Raw genomic sequence first — 23,195 nt, forward strand, 5'->3', positions numbered from 1 at the left:
CTGATTGAACATGATTCACATGTTTTCTTAGTGACTGCATGGGCTGCATGGGACATGGCTGTTTTTCCAAACTTGCTGTGATTCAGTGGAATTCAGGCATTTTCATACTGAACATCTGTGACTTGGGGAGGATCCATGTGTTTTCTCAATGAATATGAATGAAACTGGCAAGGGCCTCAGCATTTTCTTCTTGCTCCTATGCTTGTAATTATCATTGTATATAAATATACAGATACTGTCTCAGAATGTGCCTAAGAAGATCTAACAAAATCTAGCTTTTGCTCAGCCCTGTCTGTAAGGAGGCAAATCAGATGTAGTGGATGTGATCTTGTGTGTTTCTCCTCCTGTGTATGCAGATGCATACATGCACTAAGGCTTCTAGACTTACCTTAGAACTTCCTTCTCTTTCTTACCTGGATATGTGGAATTGTTTGGTCATGACAGGCTGGAAAACCCACTTCTCTTCTGCTTCTCCTCCCCTGCACAGAAACGTCAAGGGCTGTTACAGGGGCTTTATCCCCTTGTGGTGGTTTGAAACTGTCTTTTTAATTTTTCCTTGCAAAGTTCCATTCCATTGGGGAATGGGTGCTCTGGAAGCGGTAGTTGGGTGGTCCTGTGACTGGGGAAAGTGGCAAATAGCAAAATGCCTGCCCTCCCAAATGCCCCTTCATAAGGGAGGGATGAACAACTGTTACTTTATTGTTTTAGTCCTGATTTCACTTGTCTGTACTTTTCTCTGACCAACTGCTAGGCTCTTGCCAGAAAGGTGAAATTAAGTTTGGTAAAGGAACAGTGTGAACAGCAAGAAATTGGCAACTCTAAGTATTGCACTTAGCTTTCACAGAAAGATGGTACTTAGTGTTTACATAATGCTGTACATTCTCAGTGTCACTGAGGAACACTAACTCAGCCTTAGCCCATTCCCAGTTAGCTATGGGAGTCAGGGATGGTGAAAAAAGAAAGCAATTCTGGCCTTGGTGAAGCTGATGGAAGTTTCTACTTAGAGCTCATTTCTGGTAAATGCTTCCCTGCTGTGCTGAGCGATGCTAGAACAGCGATCAAGCCTTTTCATGGTGCACGGCGACCAGAATATTAAGGCGAGAAAACTCCTGGCTGAATTCAGCAAACCCGTTTATCCTCGCAGATCTCTCTCTCATTTAATCTCCCCTCCTCCGTGAGCCATGCCTCACCGCTTTTCCCCATCAGCAGCTAACCCAGTTGATTCCCCGAAACATCAATTTCAGCCAAAGACCTCACCGATCCCAGGGCGGCCCCAGAGCAGGGTCGCGCCATACAAACCCTGCACGACGTGTCTGCGGGTGGGAGACGCCAACCCCCCGGGCGCGGGTGGGTGGGCGGCGGCCCGGCTGAGCTGCGAAGGACAGCGGGCCCTGCGGGGCGGGGGCTGTGCGGAGCGGCAGCTGTGCGGGGCGGCAGCTGCCTTCCCCGCCCCTCGCCCAGACTTGTCCTTCCCAGCACCGGCGGGGCCGCATATGGGATTTCCTCCGGCGGCGGCAGGGTGAAGGCACCTGCCAAGCGGCGGCGGGGAGCGTCGCGGAGCCGGCTGCCCTCGATGCTCGCTTAGCGGCGCAGCATGGCGCGACGGCTGAACGGCGGCAGGTGCCGGGGCGGGCGAGGCTGCGGTCCCCCGACGGGGTGGGCGCTGGCGCTGCTGCTGTCGCTGTGGCTATGCACGGCGGACGGCGGGTCGGCGCCGGTATATAACCTTAGTTTGTCAGTGGACGAGGGGCTGCCGGCCGAGACGTTGGTGGGGGACATCCGCGCGGGGCTGCCAGCCGGCGCGGGGCCGCCGGGGGGCTTTCTGCTGTCGGAAGGGAGCGGCGAGTCGGCGGTGCTGGCGGACTTCCACGTCCAGCCGGAGACGGGCATCATCCGCACAGCACGGCAGCTGGACCGGGAGCAGCGGGCCCGTTACAGCTTTGCAGCGGCTACGCTGCGCGGCGAGGTGGTGCATGTGGAGATCGTGGTCACCGACGTGAACGACCATCCGCCGCGCTTCCCGTGGGACTGCTTGCAACTCAACGTTTCCGAGCTCAGTCCGCCCGGCACCGCTTTCCGTCTCCCGGCCGCTAGGGATCCAGACGCCGGCCGCTATGGCACGCAGGGGTACGCGCTGTTGGAGGAAGGCAGCGCGGCAGGTGAGCCACCACTCTTCCAGCTGCGCTACGGGAACCCGGAGCCGCTGGAGCTGGTGCTGCTGCGGCGGCTGGACCGCGAGCGGGAGGAAGCGCACCGGATGGTGGTGGAGGCGTGGGACGGTGGCAGCCCCCGGCGCCGCGGCCGCCTGCAGGTGTCAGTGCGGGTGCTGGACGAAAACGACAACGCGCCCTCTTTCAGCCGCGCCGAGTACCGGGCGCGGCTGCGGGAGGACGCGCCCCCGGGCACTGCCGTCTGCCACCTGCGGGCCACTGACCCCGACCTGGGCCCCAACGGCGAGGTGCGCTATGCCATCAACCGCCGTCAGAGCGACCCCGACGGCTACTTCGCAGTGGAGGAGCGCAGCGGAGTGCTGCGCCTCCGCCGGCCGCTGGACCGCGAGACGCGGTCGCTCCACCGTCTAGTCGTGGAGGCGCGGGACGGCGGCGCCGAGCCCGAGGTCTCCAGCGCCCTGGTCTCCGTGGCCGTGCTGGACGTGAATGACAACCGCCCCACCGTCCGTCTGCTCTACCTCACCGAGAGCGGCGAACCACGGGTGTCCGAAGGGGCACGACCCGGTGACTACGTGGCCCGCGTCTCCGTCTTGGACGCCGACGAGGGCAGCCGCGAGGAGAGCGACGGCATCGCGCTAACCCTGCTGGGCGGCGACGGGGCCTTCGCGCTGCGGCTGGCCGGCGCCGGCATCTTCTTCCTCTTCGTGGCGGGGCCGCTGGATCGCGAGAGCCGCGACCTTTACGAGCTGCGGCTAGTGGCCACGGACGGCGGCGTGCCGCCGCTGTCCTCCGAGGAGTCGCTGCTGTTGCGCGTCGCCGACCTCAACGACGAGGCGCCCGTCTTCCCGCAGCCCCATTACCGCGTCTCCGTCTCCGAGACCGCCTCCCCCGGCACTGCCGTGCTCCGCCTCAGCGCCTCCGACGCCGACGAGCCGGGCTCGCCCAACGCCGAGGTGCGGTACGCGCTGGAGGGCGAGCCGGACGCCCTGTCCCTGCTGCGTATCGACGCGCGGAGTGGCGCCGTCAGCACCCGCGCCCGCCTGGACCGGGAGCGGCAGGCGGCGCTGGAGCTGCGCGTCGTGGCGCGGGACGGCGGGCGCCCGCCGCTTTCCGCCACCTGCCGCCTCAGCGTCCGCGTGGAGGACGCCAACGACAACGAGCCACGGTTCGAGCGGCAGCTCTATGGTGGTCGCATGCCCGAGCACGCCGCCCCTGGCCGCTGCCTCCTCCAGGTGAGCCGCCTCTTCGCCGCGGGAGGGGGCTCGGGCGCCGGAGCAGCGTCGAGTAGTCCCTCTGCTGCGGGAAGCGGTGTCAGTGGCGCTCAGTATCTGCATATTCGTAATACTGTAGTTCTTACCAGTGCCCTTAAAATAGCATTTCTTATCCCGTGAAACTTACAGCGTGGATACTGACAGACGTTCAGATCTTCAGAGAGGATCCGGTGTCGGCTCTCGTTAAATCCCAAGGGGAGCTGAGCTCCAGCAGTACTTTCGAGGGCGTGAGGTCATCCTCACTCAGAGTAAAATTAGTAAGACCCATCTCTGAGGATGAGTGTGACCTGCACGAAAGCAGAGAGAAGGCCAAACGATGTAACGGAATTAAAAAGCGCTCTTGGGACTTTGTAACAATTCCAGAGCGCTCTGCTAAGTTCATTCGGCCTCCACGGAAAGTGACTAATGTCAGTAGTCAAGTGAGGTTAGGTGGTGGCTTTGCAGGGCGAGGAGTTGCAGGTAGTCCTTTTGCCTTTATCTTGGAAGAACATCTCAGAATCGATACCTTTGAATATTCACTGCAGCTGATCCTAGCTAGGCGCAGGTAAAAGCCTTTCACCCTACATGCAGAAACTTACATGAATTTGAGGAAAACGTGCTTAAAGAGGAGACCCAGGGAGAGCTGTAGTGTGTTTTTTTGAAGAAAAATTCTTATCTCAAACTGAAAAGAAAATCCCATCACTGCCCTTTCTTTTGCTATCACCCATGGGGAAGAAAAAGGATATCCTGCAGTGATGGCTGCAGGAAAGCCCAGGGGAAGGTTTATAATGTAATTCTAAAAGTTCACTTTCTCCCGTGAGGAGGGAGGGACCTCATGGCAGCCCTAGACACTGCAGGCGAACTTGGGAGAGGGAGCAGAGGCTGGGTGGGTTGCTGGTGTCCATGGTGTTGAAAGGCAACAGAATAGAAGCCTCTGCCACCACCAGATACCATGGCTGGAGATGATGAATAGTAGTTTTTTGCTTTTGATTTAATCAGGTGGAAGCATCCTGAAGGATTCCTGAAGTGCTTTAAAGAAAATAACCTGTGATTGTGGGTTAGTTTGTTTTCTTGTACATTCTTATATACTAATAGTGCAGATTTTCTACCATGTCAAAGGTGTCAACACACTGCTTATATCATCTGTGGTCTATGTAATTTTGAAAGTGTCACCCCACTGGCATAATCCTCTTTGGAGGGTGTGAAGAAAAATTTCTGTATTGGTGGCTGAATATTAAACCTGGGATATTAAACAAGACTGAGGCTTGTGTTGGAATAGCAGATAAGCATCCCATGGGCTGCCAGCTGGTGTCTCTGCTTGTGGGTTAATCCTAGTCCATCACAGAGATGTCCAAATTTCATGCTAGACTGTATAGTAGGCTTAAGCTTTAAACATACTTACCTTTTAATCTTTAAGTTTATCTGTCTTTTAAAATAATCCTATTTTCCTTCTACTCAACCATTATGAGTAGGAAAAGCTATCATGAAGCAGGCAGCTTCATTTGTTTTGCTCCAGGAGGGGAGCTTGTGACAAGAATGAGAAAAATAGTTTTTATGTTGACCAAGGCTGTTTTTCAGGGTTTGTGGGATGGGTCCTGTGTTTAACTGGGCTCTTGAACTTGAAAGCTACCATGAAAAGGAGGTAACCATGTTATTGCAATGCCTGGAGAACTGGAAGTGAACCAAGACACCTAAGGAGGTGACCCCTGTCAATTTCTTCTACTAAGCAGCCAGGGGGGGCAGCAGAAGAGGACTAGTGTTGTTCATGAAACATTTGTGATAAACATTTGTGCTCATTTGTGGGTCACAATCATAGCAACTGGGAGTCTTCCAATCTTTCCTGTCTTTCCCCTCTGCAAGCGGAGGTGGCTCTTGCAGTAGTACATTACTGAAGTCTTCCTTAGTAACATGTTTGGGAACCAACTGATGATGAACCATCATTTATAGATCATGTGTCTGGGGCTTTCAGCACTAGTGCTTTGCTGTATCTCTGCCCAGCCACTAACTACTGGACAGTTTATTTCCTTGTGTGCTTGACTTTGTTGGTAACAGGAGATTTCTTTCCTTCTGGAAAATCTTTTACTCCTGCTGTGATTTTTATTTAGGTATGTCAGTCTGTCTTGTACTGGTTTCTCCTACTCTGCAGGAGTTTACTGGTTAGAAGAACCAGCTGTGCACTTGGAAGACATAGTTTTCAGCCACTTCTGAAAACACTGCTTTATTTCAAGACTTGTATGGGATTTTCTTTATTGACAATAGGCTCTCCCTCCAGTGCTCATTGACCAGTAAAGGAGAGTATGTGTCCTGAAAAATAAGTGGAGTTTGTTGGCATCAGCTAATACAAGAGAGAATAATTGTCAATATAATGATTGTATCATTGGGGAAAATAGCACACGTGGAGATCAGAAATCTGGGCAGACAAATGTGAGAAAGTCTAAATGAAAAAAGTGAAAATGGGAAAGTATTGGGATGTTGGACATTAGAAAGTTGAGCAAAGGTATGCAGTGAAACAAGTAAGTAAGATTCTTAAGATGTTGACAGCACTTATCATGTTTTTGTCCATTTTTGGATACTGAACTTCTGGTTTACTACCATTTGTTATTTATGCACCTTTGTTAAAAAATATACTGTGCTGGTGGAGTGATTAAAAATAAGCAAAACCAAAAATAATAGAGGCACTGAGAGAAAAAGGTGAATACAACTGTAGACCAAAGCAATTTGCAGTAACAAAAGTAGAAGCATAAGAAGTACTCTGTGTATGACGTTTGAGTAACACTTAGGATTCTGCAGATGTATCAATATCCCTGTTTCTTCATGTAGAGGTACCGTATATTATTTTAGAGTAGTCATTGCCTTATAGGTGGCATTTCTTACTCAGTGTGATGAGCTTTCAGTGTAATGCAAATCTGTTTCCTGAAGATTTTTATTATGACCTAGAAATAGGGTAAGATGGTGGAATGAGTAAGCACCTTGGGCTTTCTCCTGTGTTTCTTACTATAGCTTTCATCCCATTCTCAAGAACCAACCTGATCACAAATGGCCTGTGGACTGTTGGGTGATGGTGATGATTATGTCCTATTTCTGCTCTCCTTGGTACCAGCTTGGCAATCTTAGGTAGATTTAGCATCTGGTGGTGTATACCTCTGTGATGATTTTACCTCAGTGGTCTAAGAATGAGGAGCATGACAAAGTGTCTTTCTTCTAAGCAGTTCTCTTAATCCTATGAATAAATTAGGAAATTTGTCATAGACCTGCCTTGCTAACGTAGGTTTAATTCTGATGACAAAATTTGTTTTCAAGCATACTCACTGTTACAATTTTCTTTAGCACACTGTCTCCAAATCAAAGTACTGAGTTGCCAGGTTTATCAGGATTTTCAATCTTTGAGCCAAAGTGACAATACATTATACTTCTCTTTCTCACCTGGAGCAGGCCAAAACTTGATCTAAAGGGAAATAATTCAGCATATTAGGCTGGCACTAGTTTATCTTACATTTTACCTTTTACCTTGATGAGGTGCAAACACCCCATTCTGTTTTGTATCCTCCAGGGACTCCTGCATAAAAGGATATTTCTTCCTTACTGGGCTATGCAGAGCTTTTAGTTTAAAAAAGATTTGGTGATCATGGCGCCTTTCAGCTGAACTCACATTTTGAATTTAACAAAGGTGTTTATTTTGTGTTATACAGCATAGTACATTCTGTATATGTTTGGGGCTTGTGGGTTAAACTTCCTTCCACTGCCAGGGTATGCTGTAGCTTGTAAGGTACAGCTCTGTGACAGAAACATCACTCTATACTGCACATGCATTCTTAAGAAAAATATAATGAGTTATTTGCCTGCAGTTGCACCTAAGAGATAAAATTACTTGTCATAAATTAGTGACAGTCACGTTACTAGGCTTTTACTAAATTTATTTTCTTTTACAGGTTATTAGAAAAGACATTTGTTTGCTTTAGACCCATCCCTGTCAGAGCAGAAGAAGAGAAAAAACATATGTTACCTGTCAAATGATAAAGATCCGTATGCATTCCACTGTTATGACAACTGGTACTTTTCTGGTCTGTTCAGGAGGCTGTTTTAGCTCACTGACTAGAGCTACTTAGTTCCTTTTATTTAAAAAGAACACACTTTCTGATGCTGAGATTGTAGGGGGTTTGTAAATAAAACGACAGCAAGGAAAGAATTTGTTTAAAGCTCTTAAAGCTAGCCTGGGTATACCAGAAAGTATGGAATAATAAACTTGTCAGGTTTTAGAAAATAATATTTATGGCATATGTAAGAAGGATGCATGTGTTCTGAGGGTTTTAAAAAAAATGCTTAGTATATTTGAGAGAAGTTTTTCTTTTTGAAATACACATTTCCAAGAGGTACTTGCAGAATGAAAGGGGTCTTAAATAAGAAAAAAGCATTTTAATATTAATGCTCCATTCTTTTTCTGCTTTCTGCAAAAGAAAAAATAAAACTAAAAGGACAAAAAGAGATGGAGGATACACTTGCTGTGAAGGATGGAGACTTGGAGACTGTAGTCAGTTGTTGAACTACTGAGCAAGTAGCAGCATCTGCTGCAGACTGTGTTTTATTTCCTTTTCTCTCCCTGAATGTTGAAGCAAGGAGTTAAAAGGACAGTCAGTTCTCTGTTGGCTTTGGGTCTGGATCATTTAGTCCACACTGCAATTACTGAAACCAGAAATGAAGCCAGGAAACTAGGTTCACATAAGTTCCAAGCTATAAAATCCAACTCATCTTAGTTAGAGGTAAGACAAAAACAAGACAGAAGAGATCAGGCCAGGCATTCCTTTGTTGGCTTCTTGAGCTTTCCAGGTCTAATTTTCACTACATCCAATTTAAAGAAGCCAGCTACAGAGAAGATAGATTTTGTTTACTGACTTAGAATGCTACTGTGCTTTAAAATGAATACAACTGATAAGATGACCAACCCCCAGACTGAACTAGAGTGCAAAATTATTTATTTCTTCATTCAATTCATATTATTATCTTACTGACTCTGAAGCAGTTCTGTCATCATCTATCTGCTAGGTAGGTATATGATACTTTAGTAATTATTTCTCTCTAAATTCCCAACAAACATTCCTTTGCACTTCAGAAGCCATTCATTAGATTCTCAGTAGATTATAATAGCTTCGTCTCTAAAAAGCCACTTTTCAAGACTATCCACAACTTTTTCTTATCTATTGATATGTAACTTTAGAAATATGGATAATCTGGGCTCAGAGATCGATAAACGTCTGTGCAGTAGTCTGATTGCAGTGCTGAGCTGATTTCATGGAGGAAAAAATCAGAAAGCAGTATATTATTTTAATAACTTTCAAAGTAACTTTAAATGAATAGGCTTTCCACATACTCTTTTACTTGAGAGTTCTAATTATGGTGTCCTTCTATTTTTTTACAATAGGAAAACCATTCAATTTATTAATATTATTGTTTATAAGAATGAGAGTCTGTTCCTTGATCCTGTCCTTTCAGTGCCAGCATCCAACATGAAACGAATGCTTTGTAGATGTAAGAAGCTATGATCCTAAGAACGCAAGGATGTGAGAAGTGGGAGATGGAAGACTTACTTCTGCTGTTCTTAGTTTATAGTTACTCTTCAATATGACAAATATTAAATTTTTAGTGTCCAACACCCGTAGAAAACGTATCTCTGGAGGTAAGTAATTCTCCTCACCACTGTGCCGTAATGCATTTACAGCTGTTTACTACCTAAACCCACCACTAAGAGAACATATGAAGTACTGTAACATCAAAAACATTGTTATGGAAACATTTGGCTTTTATTTGAGAATTTAAAATTACATGGAAGTTTGAGAACAGAAACGTTTTAAAAATTGCTGCAGGAAAATGACCTGGTTTTCCAGTTCTCAAGGAAGTCTTTTTATTGATGTCATCAAGCTGGGTCCGGAAAAAGGGAAAGTTTGAAGCCTTGTGCATGGCTGAGACTGAGATTCTCTGCATACCTTGCTCTATAGCCATGAGGAGAGAAGAGATATATGATAAAGATATTGTTAAATAAATTAGATGTATCCCTAGCTCTGAGGTAATTGAAGATGAGTAATGATACTAAACAGTCTTAATCATGTCCTTTATATTATAGAAATTATATTTAGCTAAAAGACCACTCAGAGCACCAGTGGCAATGTAGAGTCCTTGAATGCTTCTGGCTACAAAGTTTGTAGAGTTTTGTGTACCATAACGAGTAAACATTCAGTTATGTGTCCAGCAAGTGTTCATTCATAGCCACTGACCTTCTGAAACAAGGATTGTGAACTACTTTTTTAGATGGAAGGCATTCCAACTCAGAAATGTAGTGGTTTTGCTAGCGTTCACCTTTATACAAAGAGCTGACTTCAGCAGTTGCATTATAATACACCTGAGCAAATTAGCAATAAGCTGTAAATGGCTGGGTATAGCTTGTCTGATAATTTATCTAATATTAATGTCAGTTTATCATCCATATAGGTTTTCACAAATTGCTAGATCAGCAGAAGGCTTAGTCTTTCCTGGAAAGTTTCCAAGCATTGGGAAACAAGTTAGTAATCTCTTCAGTTTCAGCTTACTGTGCAAACAGATTGACACACTGCAGAATGAGCCTTTTTATTTCACTTTGCTGCTCAAGTCATTCTTGCAAACTGTTATGAAGTGTAAATTCTCGCCGAAAATAAGCGGCGGAGATATTTATAAAGGCTTAATAAATATTTATTAACACTATATTACAAGTGATATATAATTGGTATTTACAGGTTCTAGTATTCAGTCGGAAAGAATCAATTCTGCAGAATGTATACATATATATATATAGGCACTTTGAATAGTTCGAGGAAATCTGTATGTTTAGAAAGCGAAACTAAATTGGAGTGAGGTAGAGAGAGAGAGGGGGTGAGTGCTTGTCGGGAATCGGCAAGCCCACAAACAGGCAGTTTGCACAAACTGCCCCAGAAACTCTATGAAGAAATGTTCAGTTTACTCACTAACTGAAGAAAGTTCTCGAGGTCCTTTTCTTGATACTGTTTGATAGTCCCGGAAATCGTAGCACGGATGTATCGTAATAACGTAATACAAATGGCGCCGGCCGCGTGGTGCCGTGCCGCGTGGTAGCGGCTTCTCTCGGAACAAAGGGTCCTGAAAGATTACCGGTGATTCGCGGAGGCTTTGCAAGTCAGTTCGCCGTTGTGCTGTGTAAACAAGCTTGCCGCTCCAGGGGAAAACCCTTGTCGATGCGGCCGCAGAATACGGCCAAAAGCGGCTCCTCTGCGAAGCTGGAGCGACCCTTTCCGCGATCTTACGGAGATCGGCTGGGGAGGGTGCTGGTCCTTTGGGCAGAAGCGGCGACCTGCGGCAATGCACTCGAACGCTGGCGGTTCGAGTCCCGGGCAATCCGGATCTCTCGGCGGCAGAAGGCACGAGGCAAACACGGGCACAGGCGCGGGTATCAACACGGAGCACCCAACACGGATACCGGGCACGGAACACGAGTTTACCGAAACAACTCCTATTTAACATTTGCCGCACGGACACTGGTCCAGTGAGCATCCTTGTTAAACAGAGCAATTGACCAATGAACTGGTGTTTCACCCAAATATAATGTGAACATAACTTGTCAACAAAGGGCAATGGGCATGTCGTCGGAGTGCCATTGTCCCAAATGACCCAGGAGATGGTCTACTCAGACAGAGTGGCGCCCAGCCTTCCCCCCCATACTCCAGAGGGGAGAGGGGGTTCCAGCTGAACACGTAGGCCATGTCCCACCACTTTAAGGATATAGCGTTGGGCATAGGCTTCTTTCACCATACAAACATCTAATTGCATGCTGAAGAAAACATGAATGATTTGCAGAGACTAAATTTCTGTTTTAAAATGCATGACTTTGATTTAGAACCTCTCTGGAAGTTTTATGGGCTTCAGTGTGTGTGTTTGGAGAACTTTGTTCTGCAGTGCATTAATGCTAACAAGTCAGAGCAATTCTTACTCTGCGTTCAGTGTAAAATTATGAGTAATAAGAACACAGCTGTAGGGAGGAGTGGGAGTCTCTATCCAACTGATTGTCCGTATCCTGCTGCAGGTGTCAACTGTACAGAGGCACAGACAGCAGCTGACAAAACACTTGGGGGAAAACACCACACAGCCCACTTGGCACAGGTCTTAACACGTAGGAGCCTGTGTGTGTATTGTTTCATACCAATATCCCATCTAGCCCTGTATGTTTTTTCTCACTGATGCTAAAAGCCTATGCCCTGAACAAGTGTAAGAACAGGGCAAACATACATGACTCCCTCCTGGATTTTTGGTGTCCAGCCATTTTCAGCTCAAGGACGTCTCAAACAAGGTAAGAGTTTCTATGTGTTTGTAACCTTGAATGGATTTTTTTTTTTTCTGTGAAACATACCTAGCCCTCAGCTTTTCCTAGTTATCATCATCAGCCATAGTGTACTGTGGCTCGGGGTATGCAGATCAGCTAGCTATTCCATGAGAAATAGCCCATTTACTTTTAAGCTGGAGCTAGGGAAAATGAGTGGTCCAGACTACTCCTATTTCACACATCTGTCACATCTCAGCTCCATCTTATTTCCAGTATTCATTAGCTGGGGAGAAAAAAAACCAAACCAAACAAACCCAACCAAAAAAAAAGGAACCAAAAATTCCAAACCCAACCCAAATTAGTATTTGGCCAGCAGCTACCCTTGAACATTGAATGCTGAATTGTGCCACTGGTGAAAATACTAAATTAAGCCTTGTCTGCAAAGATAATACAGTAGAAGAAAGTTCACATTTTACAGAATTTGATAGAAAGTAGTATCCTTTCTCACAGTGTGTGAAGAAAGTTTGATAATCTGTGTGAAAAGGCGTTTTAGGAGGAGGAATAGATTTTTAAAATACTACTTAGAAATCACGGTTCATTCAGTCTGTTCTAAGATCTTTGAGACTCCTCTGCAAAAGAACCTGTAAAATCTCAGGACTCTTTAATTTCACTGCCACTTAGGTGAAATAATTTTTCTGGTGAATGTTAACTTGCAAGGGATTTACATCATGCCTGGAGAACACGTCCAGTGGTAGTGTTTAGCATTGCAACAGAAGATGTGCAGATACTTCTCACCTTTTCATACTGAACTGCTCCCCTAAATATATTTGTATATATTACAATATTTACAGATGTATAAAAATGTGCAGCACACGAAACAGTTGTATAACAACACCTACGTGGCCAAATGTAGTAGCTGTCAGCATTTACAGTAACTGCTGCTGCACTCTAGTGAAGAAGGGATGCTTGTAAGGACCTGAGTGCTGGTCTGGCTATACTTGGATGTAAAATCTCTGCCAGTTCCTCTTGATGATTACATGAGAGTAGATGCAGGAGCAGGCTAAGATTACTGAATAAATTGGGCTGCATATGAAGTCAGTTTGTGTTCCTCATTCTATCCCATTATCTTAAGGAGTGTAAATAAAGTTTTGACTCATCTTTCTGTAGCAACTGACTGCGAGTTAGCAGTTCATTTTTGAAGGACAGCATTTATATTGCAATGATTTTTGTGCCTCTGTCCTTACTTCCACAAGCTACCCATCGATATGTGGGTTACTCTAGGCGCATCAGTTCTATGGGCTTTGAAATAGTACTTTGTTCAGAAGTAGCTTTTTGTTCTGTAACCAAAAGCACAGCGTTAGAGGTGCAGCTCTAGGTTCTGTCTTTTCCTCTCCTTTGCACTAAATGAAAACAAGCATTACATTTATGCCAGATTTTAATAACTCTGTTTCCTGTTGGATATGACTTCAAATAAAAATCAGGATGTTGTCATGCCTCTTTACTGGTGCTCACAAGCTGTACTGCTTTAAACCTAAAACTGTTTGAGTACCAACAATATTTGCTGTAATAAAAGGAAATGTACAGTCTTGACAGATGTCTCTGTCTCTTGCACTGACCTTGTGTAAATTGTTTTTGTCTCCCCTACCCCTTCCCTGTCCCCAGCTACTTCCCTCATGCAGAGAATTAGGTTGTCATGCCTATGTCTGCTCCACTTCCACTGGCTTATGCCTACATCTGGTACTGGAAAAGGGGTAACAGGAAGGGCAGGTTTTTAGCTAATATCTGACTGAACATATGCGAGACAAACAACTTGTATACATGTTCTGGGTTTTTTTAACATTTATAAACAAACACATATGTTTTAATGCAACGTTCAAGGAACTGGATATATCTTATCAGCCAGAGAAACTGCTGGAGACAACTGTATTCAGCCTCTGGTACATTACCTTATACATGACCTGTTGTTTTCAAATGTGTAAAACTCCATTAAATACAATTTTATACTACATACTCATTTTTTCCAGCTGTATTTTGTAGTTGCTTTGAATTTTGAACTCATGTCCAGACATGCCAGAGTAACAATTTAGCAAATCTTTTTCTCCCAAGGGTCCTTCTGTGGTGTGGCTGCATTGATAATAGACGTGTCCTTCTGTGGTGTGGCTGCATTGATAATAGACGTGTCGCTTGTGCAAAACTCTTTCCTCATAGACTGGTATCAGTCATAGAAACATTGGTATCTTTAGCACTGCTTCCATACACAAATGAGGTTACAGACAGATTATTAATTTTCTAAGATATACCTAGTTTGATTCTGTAAGAAATTCGTAGTGTTTTTATTAGGTAATTTTATGGATACAGTTTAGTTTGGTACTTGATCACTGTGATGCTTAATGACATTTCTGTGAGCTCGACGTACACTTAACGTGCATGGGCTCAATAAAGTGTGTCTGTCATTCTCTTCTGAAAAGATGCTCTCAAATGGAGGAGAATAAGCTCTTTGAAAGCTCTGTGATAATACTTACGTTATACCTTAAACGCATGCTGTATAGACAAGGGTTTTTTTTGGTGTACCCTTAGAAAATGTGGTAATGGCAAGAATGTATCAACATAGAATTTAAACCTTTGCATTTGCAGTTACATTTGGGGGAAGGGGAGCAGTAACCTAAATGTAAGTTGCTCAGTTTTCAACAGGCTGATGCCCATTTTGAGTGTTTTGTGTACTGCAGTGTTACTCTTGCTTCTGAAGGCATCAAACAGAATTTGATTTTACAGCTTTTTGAGAAATTAAATCACTGAAAGATTTCTTGGGCCATGCTGTAATTACTTTAGTGTGGTCATGTGGCTCTAAGGCAGCTTTAAAGCACTATTAGTAGCAAAGGTTAGCTGGTGCTTGGTGCCCTGTAAGGATCCAGTCTCCAGCTCATACTGCAAAACCAGGATGGTGCAAAAATTGCTCAGATTGAAGACTGACTGTTAACTTGGAGGACAAGATTCAGTAATGCTCGGTTTTAATGATGACTGAACCTGGCAATTCCTGCCTGCTTTCTGCTTTTTGTAGGTCTATAAGCAAGAAGTGTAAAATGCTACCATATGGAAATAGTACAGAACAACATTCAGTGACTGAGAGCTGCACAAGTTGTGAAGCAGTGGGGGAATAGGAGGCTCTCCTCAGAAAAGCTGTTGTGCCACAAGCATGCAGGAAACTTAGGAACAGAAGCCACAAGGACATCGGCCACAACTTACTCTTTGTGGACTTTCCAGGTTCTCTGGATTTTGGTGTCTGTGTGTTTCTGAGGGGAAAGAAAACACTGGATACGTGACACTAGGAGTAAGGGGATGAAATAAACTCCCAATACAAATGTGACCTGCTTTCCCAGAGCACAGAACTACTTCTTAATGTAACATATTCTAGAACAATATATATTTCCATCACTAGTAATAGTAGAATAATTGTTTTCTACAAAAGTTTGGTTGGAATACAAAGTCAGAGCTTAGAAAATTATTCCTCCTTTAGATTTATGTCTGTATAATTTTCAAAGGATCTAAGGGAGAGCATTTCATTCTGGTTTCAAAAAGAAGAAAGGCAGACTCCCATATATTTGGCCTCTCTTGTTTGTTTGTTTGTTTGCTCCCCTTTGTTACTACTGAAGTAAAATTCCACGTCCTGGAATTTCTTTATTCTTTTTTTAGCTGTCTTTGAGGTTGCTGTCTTCAGAAATAATTTTGGCAGCGCTGCAGTCATGTAATGATTTGCTCACATACCAGAATGCTTCTATGTTCCTTTTCCATTGGGAAAATCCGAACCTCAAATCTCTTAGGTTTGTAATTTGCAGTTAAAGAAGCAAGGTTTAAATTTTCATTGAACTAACCAGTAATTAAGTTTTAAAAAAATATATTTTAATCTTCCTTTGTGCCTTTGCCTGAAGAATGGGAAAAGACCTGACAGCTGAAGCACACTGCTTTTGATTTTCAGATATGTTTGTCTGAAGGGAGGACCCAAGCCAATATTTGGGAGTTAGACCAGAACATGTGTTACATTTCCAGAACCTTGTGGTTATGGAGCACAGGTTATTGCACAGTTTCTAAAACTGTTGTTGAAACACTGTGTTGAAAAACATTTATGTTTCCTGGGAGGTTTTTAATGGCTGTTGTACTTCATTGGAGGCCACTTAAAGCATACTTTTTGAGACTTTGATTTTACTCTATGGCATTATTGTTATTAAATGCTCATAATGGGAACCATGGCTAGGTCTATGAGCATGCACTAAATTTTGACTATTTTCTTAGAAGGTGACATTGCTTAGAGACATTGCTGGGGATTATCAGGTCCAAATCTCAGTATCCACCATTCCCAAAGGCTCCCGGTAATTACGCCTCCCCTTCTCCACCTCACATTTCTGGGAAGCAGAGCACAACTGCTGTGCCTTCTGAGTTGAAATGAATGGGTAGGAAGATGTTTTTGTCAAGTCTGTGGCTCTAGATGGACTACAAAGCCTCTGCCCCATCATCTATGCTTGGTATTTTACAAATAGGCACTGACAAGTTATTTGCACAGGAATGTTAATGCTCAACTGGTAATATCTCACTTAAATCAGTTTACATTTGTCTTTTTTTTTTTTTTTTTTAACATCTGGACCACTTTGACTCATAATCGTCCATGTTTTGTTTGGGTTTTTTTGTATGCTTGTTTGTTTTGATTTTTTTTTCCTCTTCAGTTCCCGGTGAATAAATTCCCATTTTAGGTGAAAAGAAAAATCAGTTTGTTGGTATGTAACTTCATATTTTTTATTCTGATTCTGTTTTTATTACTTCAGTCTACTAGTTCTTCTGTATAAAGATCATTTTGATCTTCTACATTGACAGCACTTTCTAGTTTCAAGAATTGGTGTTACTGACGTAGTCATATTTTTTTTTTCCTGGTTGATGAATAGCTATCAATACAACCAATACATTTGCTACTTCCCTTCTTCAAGACATCTTGTTTTCATTTCTTCTTTACAGAAGAAATGCAGAGAAATGTGTTTTCCATTGGTGGTTTTATAAAATCCAGATCAACTTACTTGTGTGTCCAGAAAAATCATTTATCAAAAGGACACTGAGGTACTTGGCCAAAAATGTTTCATTTTACCTTCTTTTCTGTCATCTCTTTATTCTTTGAAACTTGTTCTAAAATTTGTATCTGTTTAGGTCTGATAGGATTGTAGTGCCCACATTAAATTGTTCTTAAGTAACTGCAGTCCCTCAATTTGGTCTTTTCAAGAGAGATGGTTTTGTTAAGATCTAGAGTGATTATGGCTGCAAACTTGTAGTTTTATTTGTCAGATGCTTGATAATTCTAGGTTAGGTCTTCCACTTTGAATGATGTTTGAATTTTAACTTTAAGATGCATAACTTGCACTCTTGCATTCTCACTAGTTATGATGGCCACTATCATGGCTGATGTCAGAACTGAGGAAGGTACCCCTTCAGCTCTAGCATAATGGCCAATTTTAATAGCCTACCATCTTCTTTTCTTAGCACATCCATTTCTGCTTCTTTTCTGTCCATGAATACCTATATATTTTTGTAATGATTGAAGTCCAAGGCTTCTGTCACAACCAACCCCCTTTTTTATATCTTTGCTAACTACTCATTTTTAACGCTATGTATTTATCACTGAAAAACTTCAAGATGCAGACTAATTGTTGCTTATTCATCCATTTACTATAAACATAAGATACAAGTACATGATCTGAAATATTGATGTCCAATGGCTTTATTATTTTCATTGATTTGTGAGTCTCTGAGAAGTTATAGCTCCTCATTAAGAAATTACTCCTTGTGATTCTCTTTATTCAAGAGCATTATAATTCTCTCTGTATATCTTCAAATCTAACCCTAGGGCTGAAGAGGCCTGTAGAAGATGCTCAGCTTTATTCCATGAGATGCTGGGGAAATTTGTCCACAGAACAAAATACCCTCTGAACATTAGCTCAACAATTTACAGCTGTTAAATTCTCCTCCCTCTGAGGACCAACCAGCTATGTTTCTTTTCGCTCATAGACTTGGGTGTGAATTCTTTCTGCTTTTTCTGTTTAGTGGGTTTTTTTGTTTGTTTGTTTTTTCCCCTTTAAATAATGTACAGGTTAGCTGCATTTACTAGTAAAGTTCCTCCTCAGGTTGTACATTTCACTGATTGATGTGTTAGGGATTTATTTTGTTATTTTTTTAAGCTCTTGAAATCTGAAACTCTGGGGGGGTCTCTAAGCACCTGCTTGGAGGTATCATATATCTTTCAAGAGATTGGGATTCAGCCCAGCTCCTCTGGGCTTCTGCACTTTCTGATTTTTTTTTTTTTTTTATATCAACAAAGCTTTTATCACATTTTGTTCTCACATTAATCTTACATGTCTCCATTTAAGACTACATCTTCTTTCTTCTCTCTGAAAATTACTAAGATTGCCCACTATTTGAGCCCTTCTTTCAAATCTTTTAAAACTTGTGGTTTGTCTGCTGTTAGTGAATTTTAATTCCCTGGGCTGTGGAAAAACAGGAGAAAACTAATTTAATCAGCCTCATCCCATGAAAGGGTTTTTAATTCTCAATGGCCAGTCTGTCTGTTTGGGGTGGTATGGTTGCAAATGGTATGCTGAAAAAGCAGTATTTATAAAACAATTTCCAAATGTCTGTCAAAGTTCATGAGTCATTTACAGAGAAGGTTCCTGGACTGTCACAGTGAGTGTGGTTCTCACTGTGCTCATCTGGAGCGGAATTGTTAATGAATCCTTCAGAGACCCCAAAAGTCAGACAGTCATCCTACTTCTAAAAATATACCTTGTACTGACTTTGGTATTATTTTGCCTAACACCATTAAATCTGTTTAATTAAATCTGTGTTCATTTCAACTTGTTGGTCTTCTCTCCTTTTCCTGATTTACCTTGTTTGCTGGGGAGGGGTGACAAAGCAACTGCTATAGTTGAGCCCCAGGTATGGTCTTAATGTAGACAGACATTTTCTGTCTTTAGGTGTCTGTGTACCAAGTAGAAGGTAATCTGTCCATTCAAGATTCTTGTCATACTCCCTTGTGAAGTGGTAGTGTTACTTCTTTGAAAGATAATGAAAATGGGATTCAGTAGCATAAGAAAGCATAAGTTGAGCTCTCATTGGATGCTCTTGTTTAAAATGTGAATTTTGAGAGCGCTCTTTCACACGTAATTCCTTTAGAATTACTCAGATTGCTGGGTTAGTGCAGTTAATGTAGACCTTCTTGTAAACTGTAATATAGTACAGAGATTTGGATATTAAGAACATCATGTGTATTTGTGACAATTTTAGGAGGACTTTATATCTGTAGAAAGTTAGTAGGCTGTAAGCATATTAACCTCTTCCAGCTGTGGCATCAATAGTGTAGATGATCCTTATGTGATAAATTATTTGAAAACTTTAAAGATGGTTCAACCAAATTGTTTGGATTTTTCTTCTTTATGTGTTTTGGGATAATTTATCAATTTGCACTAACTCCAGCACCATCAGTCAGAAGTGCTTATGGGTGAATTTTTTTGGATCATCAGTGTGGTTTGACATTCAGACCATCAGCGCAGAATAAGTAGTAGAAAGATTAGGCTGTTATTGATTTATTCTCTGGCTCACATTTCCAGAGCTGTGGCTTCTGTCAGCTCTTTCATCACACTTATACAAGTTCAGTACTTAAGATCTTTTCCCGCCTTATCTGAGCTGAAAAACTAATATAGGCTTTACTTACAATGAATCTGAAATTTGTTTGGTTTGTGTTTTGTTGTTGTTGGTTGGCTGTTTTTTTCAGGTTAAATATGAAATTAACATGGTGTTGCAGGTTGGTTTTTGGTGATGTTGTTGTTTGGGTTTTTTGCTGTTGTGTTTGGTGTGGGTTTTTTTGAACCTTCAAGGAAAGCAAAGAAATTCAAGTAAATGATCTTTCTTTTTCTGTTAGCTCAGTTGCTAATTATCTCATACAGGCACCAGAACTTCTGTTTTCCAGAAGGAGGTGTGTGACAGCTGTGAGAGAAGGCTTTTCCTGATCATTAAAACCAGATGCAATTCAGACTATATCTTGCACAATCAAAGCCCTGTACTTGTGCTTGGAAAACACCTCTAGTCTTGAAGGTGTTCTTAATCATTGCATTATTATCCTGGCTGAGGCACTGTAGCATGTCAGGATGCTTCCCAGGGAACTGATGATAAGAAAACCAAATCATGAAATTCATCTTGCAGAAAGAGGAAAGGGAAGAGAAAAAAAGTCCTGGACAGGAAAGCAAGGTTGTCTTTCATAAAGGAGAGGTTGCTGTGAAATTTCATTTTTCCTTGTTTATACTCCCATACTGTTACTGCTGTTGGTTTATTTCCCACAGAGGACTTTTTTAATACTGAAAGCCTGACTTAATTGTCCAGAATTAAATAGCTCAATATAAAGTGGAGGACACTGAGTATCAGTGGTTGACTTGGGAGGGACCTTTAGTGAGGTTGTAGAAATGGCACAAAAATGTGAAAGCTTTCAGGAACTCCTCTGCAGGAGCACTGGAATTGGTAAGGGGTTACTTCAGAGCCTAATTGCTTTGTGCAGATGTTGGCAGTCTCAAAGGGGACAGTCTTGGCAGCACTCACATGGTGGGATGTAACACTTTAGGCAGTTAATTACCTAACAGGTTTAATTTCTGCAGGAGATTAGTGGATTCTTTCCCATTCTCTTAACATGTCACTTGGAGCATTTATGTACCCCCGCCTTTGCTTGCTAGTGGAGTATTATATCACTGCCCCCTGTGTTGTCAGTCTTTGTTTAGCTAGTGTGTGTTTTAAGCAGGGAGAAGGGATTGTTGGAAATGTAAACCCCGATGTCTCTTGTTCACAAAGCTTGCATTTCGGTAGTTATGTGTGCAGAAAGACTCTAGTGATTTCAGGTGTTTGCAAGTCTCTCAGGCTGTATTTTGCTTCAACACATTTTAGTGAACCCTGCCTTGTCTGTTTTATGTATATTATATATAATACGTAGTATTTCTGCCCTTTGACCATGTGACTAATTTGGTTTTCTTATTTGCTTTACAACTGAAGCTGTCTTGGCTTCCCACATCTGTCTTGTATGTTCTGTCTGGACAGGCATCTTCCTTCCAAAATTACTCACACAAAATGCATCTATGGCTGCACTGTGCTGTAATCCACAAAACTCTTCATATTGTCAGAAGTAGCATAGTAAACTGACAGATACATGAACTGTGAGGAGTGATTTTGATGGAATGTTTCCAACCATATAAAGACATTAGTTACATGGGGTTTATTTCTAGTTGTTCATATTAAATTTTTATAGTAATAATCAGTTCAATAGAATTGTTAGAATTTTTTATAGATGTGCCAGGAGGGTGACTTGCTGTATGTGCTGCTAAAAAAATACTGCTCGTATGAAAAATGTTTTTAATGTAATATAGATGGCAGTAGATTATCGAAGAAGCTTTTGTGTTTGTCAGCAACATTTGTGCTTTAATAGTTAGGAACACTTGGTTACGTCAACATGACAAATGCATAACTTTTAGTCCTGTTACGATGCATTTTTTGGTGCGTGGCAGGATTTCTTGTTTTTTAGTTAAGTCAGCCAAAGACTCTGTTCTGTTTCCTTGTCTTTCTACAGTGTGGTAGGTAAGTCTCAAACAGTCTTAACCAAGATAGTGGTTAGTCTGTTTCATTCCTCCAGAGAAGTGCTGGCATGTATTGCAAACTTCTCCAAACATCAAAGCTTTGTCTAGTAACTGTCATACTTCTGTGGTTCTGTAAATGTTGTTAGAGTTCTATATCAAAAGGTACATTTTTCTCCTGTATTCCTGCCATGATGATTCTTTTACTTCTGGTTCAATAATTGCAGACTTTAGCATATAGTCCTATTTCTGCATTCTTTGTCCACTCAAGTAGAAGGTTTTAATTGGTAAAAATGGGGTGAAACTAAGCACTCAGGGATGGTTTCTCAGTTCCTCTTCCTGCCGTTCTTCATTTTTCTCTTTTAGTACTGGCTGAGTGGAGGAGAAATGAGAACAAATGTCTTAGTCAAAGCTATTGATTACTCTCCTTGGGTAATGCTGTCTAAAGTTTTAAAGTAAAAGTAAAATCTCTCTTTCAGTCTAGTCCTATCCCTGTCAGTGTACTGGGGTTTTGTTAGTGTAAGAAAAAGCTTTTTCTTAAGTGCTTATGTTGAGTAACAATACTGTAAAAATACTTGATGCATCCTTGGGAGGTTTTCATTTAGTAGTTACATAAATTCTTAGCTTGTCGAAATAGCCATATTGAAAACATGTTGTACGTATTACTTCACCTGTAGTGAGTAGTATCTTAAAAAGCATTAAGATCTTCTCAGCTATGTTCGGTGTGGTTTTGAAAATGAAGGAGGTTTTTTGTGTCTGTCAGTAAATACATGGACTTCATAGGTAGACAGGGTAGGGTAAATAGTGTTGAAAAGGTGAGAATTTGCCTCTGTCTCCTCAACATTGTGTCAGATCTCATTCTTCCTCTAACATGTCAGCAACACCTTTTCTTTAGGCTCTGGAAGCTCTTCATAGAGAGAGTGATTTGCCATTGGAATGGGCTGCCCAGGGAGTTGGTGGAGTTGCTGTCCCTGGAGATGTTCAAGAAAAGACTGGATGAGGCACTTAGTGCCATGTTCTAGTTGATTGGATAGGGCTGGGTGATAGGTCAGACTGGATGATCTTGGAGGTCTCTTCCAACCTGGTTGATTCTATGAAATAGCTAGGTTTTTTTTCTTTGTCTGTAAGTCATCTTCAGTGTCTGTTTTTCCCCTCTTCTTGTTGATGTCCCTGAGTGTCCCTTGGACTCTTCGGAATCTCCCAGTGCTTGTGAAAGCCTCCATCCTTGCATTGTGGCACCTGACTGATTTTGTAGATTCTTCCTGCTGAATGGCTACTTTGTGTTTGTTGCTTTGTTGAGAAGGGAAGTTCTGTAATCATCTGGAAGGAATTTTATTTTGGTCAAGGGAAGGGATTAGATGTCTCTTTCAGAAACTAGTGGTGTCCTTGGCTAAGGTGCTGCTTTGCCTAAGGTAACACAACTATGTTTCTGCATTCGTTTGGTGGTGCTGACCAAATGCTGCTTACTTGGGGAGGAAGGGGATTGGTTTAGCTGTTACTGTTAGTTTAGGGAAATTAGTTTTGCCTTCTGTTTTGATAAAGCTGAGTTTTGCTACTTGAAACTGATGGTTCTGTCACTTTAGAAAAGCACTTTCTCACGTAGGCGAACCATTTCCAATGAAGGGGACTAAAAATAAGGATGGGAAGCTTGAATGAATGTTATTTAATGGAAAGTTAGTCAAAGAACAAACTTTGAGATGTGCTGAGTGATTGTGGCTGCTGAGCAATTGCCTTGCTGCTTTTTTACTCTGTTGAAGCCCTTCCAGGCTTTGAAGCCATATCCAGTTATCTGCTCTGTTACAGAAGAGTTGAGACCTAA

The 23,195-nt window shown here is 42.4% G+C and overlaps 1 protein-coding gene across 1 annotated transcript in view; it reads left to right on the forward strand.

Annotated features, from left to right (window-relative positions):
* Positions 1-1,594: 1,594 nt before the first annotated feature.
* Positions 1,595-23,195, forward strand: part of DCHS2 (dachsous cadherin-related 2) — a 98,065-nt gene continuing 76,464 nt past the window's right edge. The window contains exon 1 of the mRNA XM_054382945.1: positions 1,595-3,403. Coding sequence (XP_054238920.1) covers positions 1,595-3,403 — 1,809 coding nt within the window. The remainder of the gene's footprint in view (positions 3,404-23,195) is intronic.

The sequence above is a fragment of the Indicator indicator genome, chromosome 8 (assembly GCF_027791375.1).
Source record: "Indicator indicator isolate 239-I01 chromosome 8, UM_Iind_1.1, whole genome shotgun sequence".
Lineage (NCBI taxonomy): Eukaryota > Metazoa > Chordata > Aves > Piciformes > Indicatoridae > Indicator > Indicator indicator.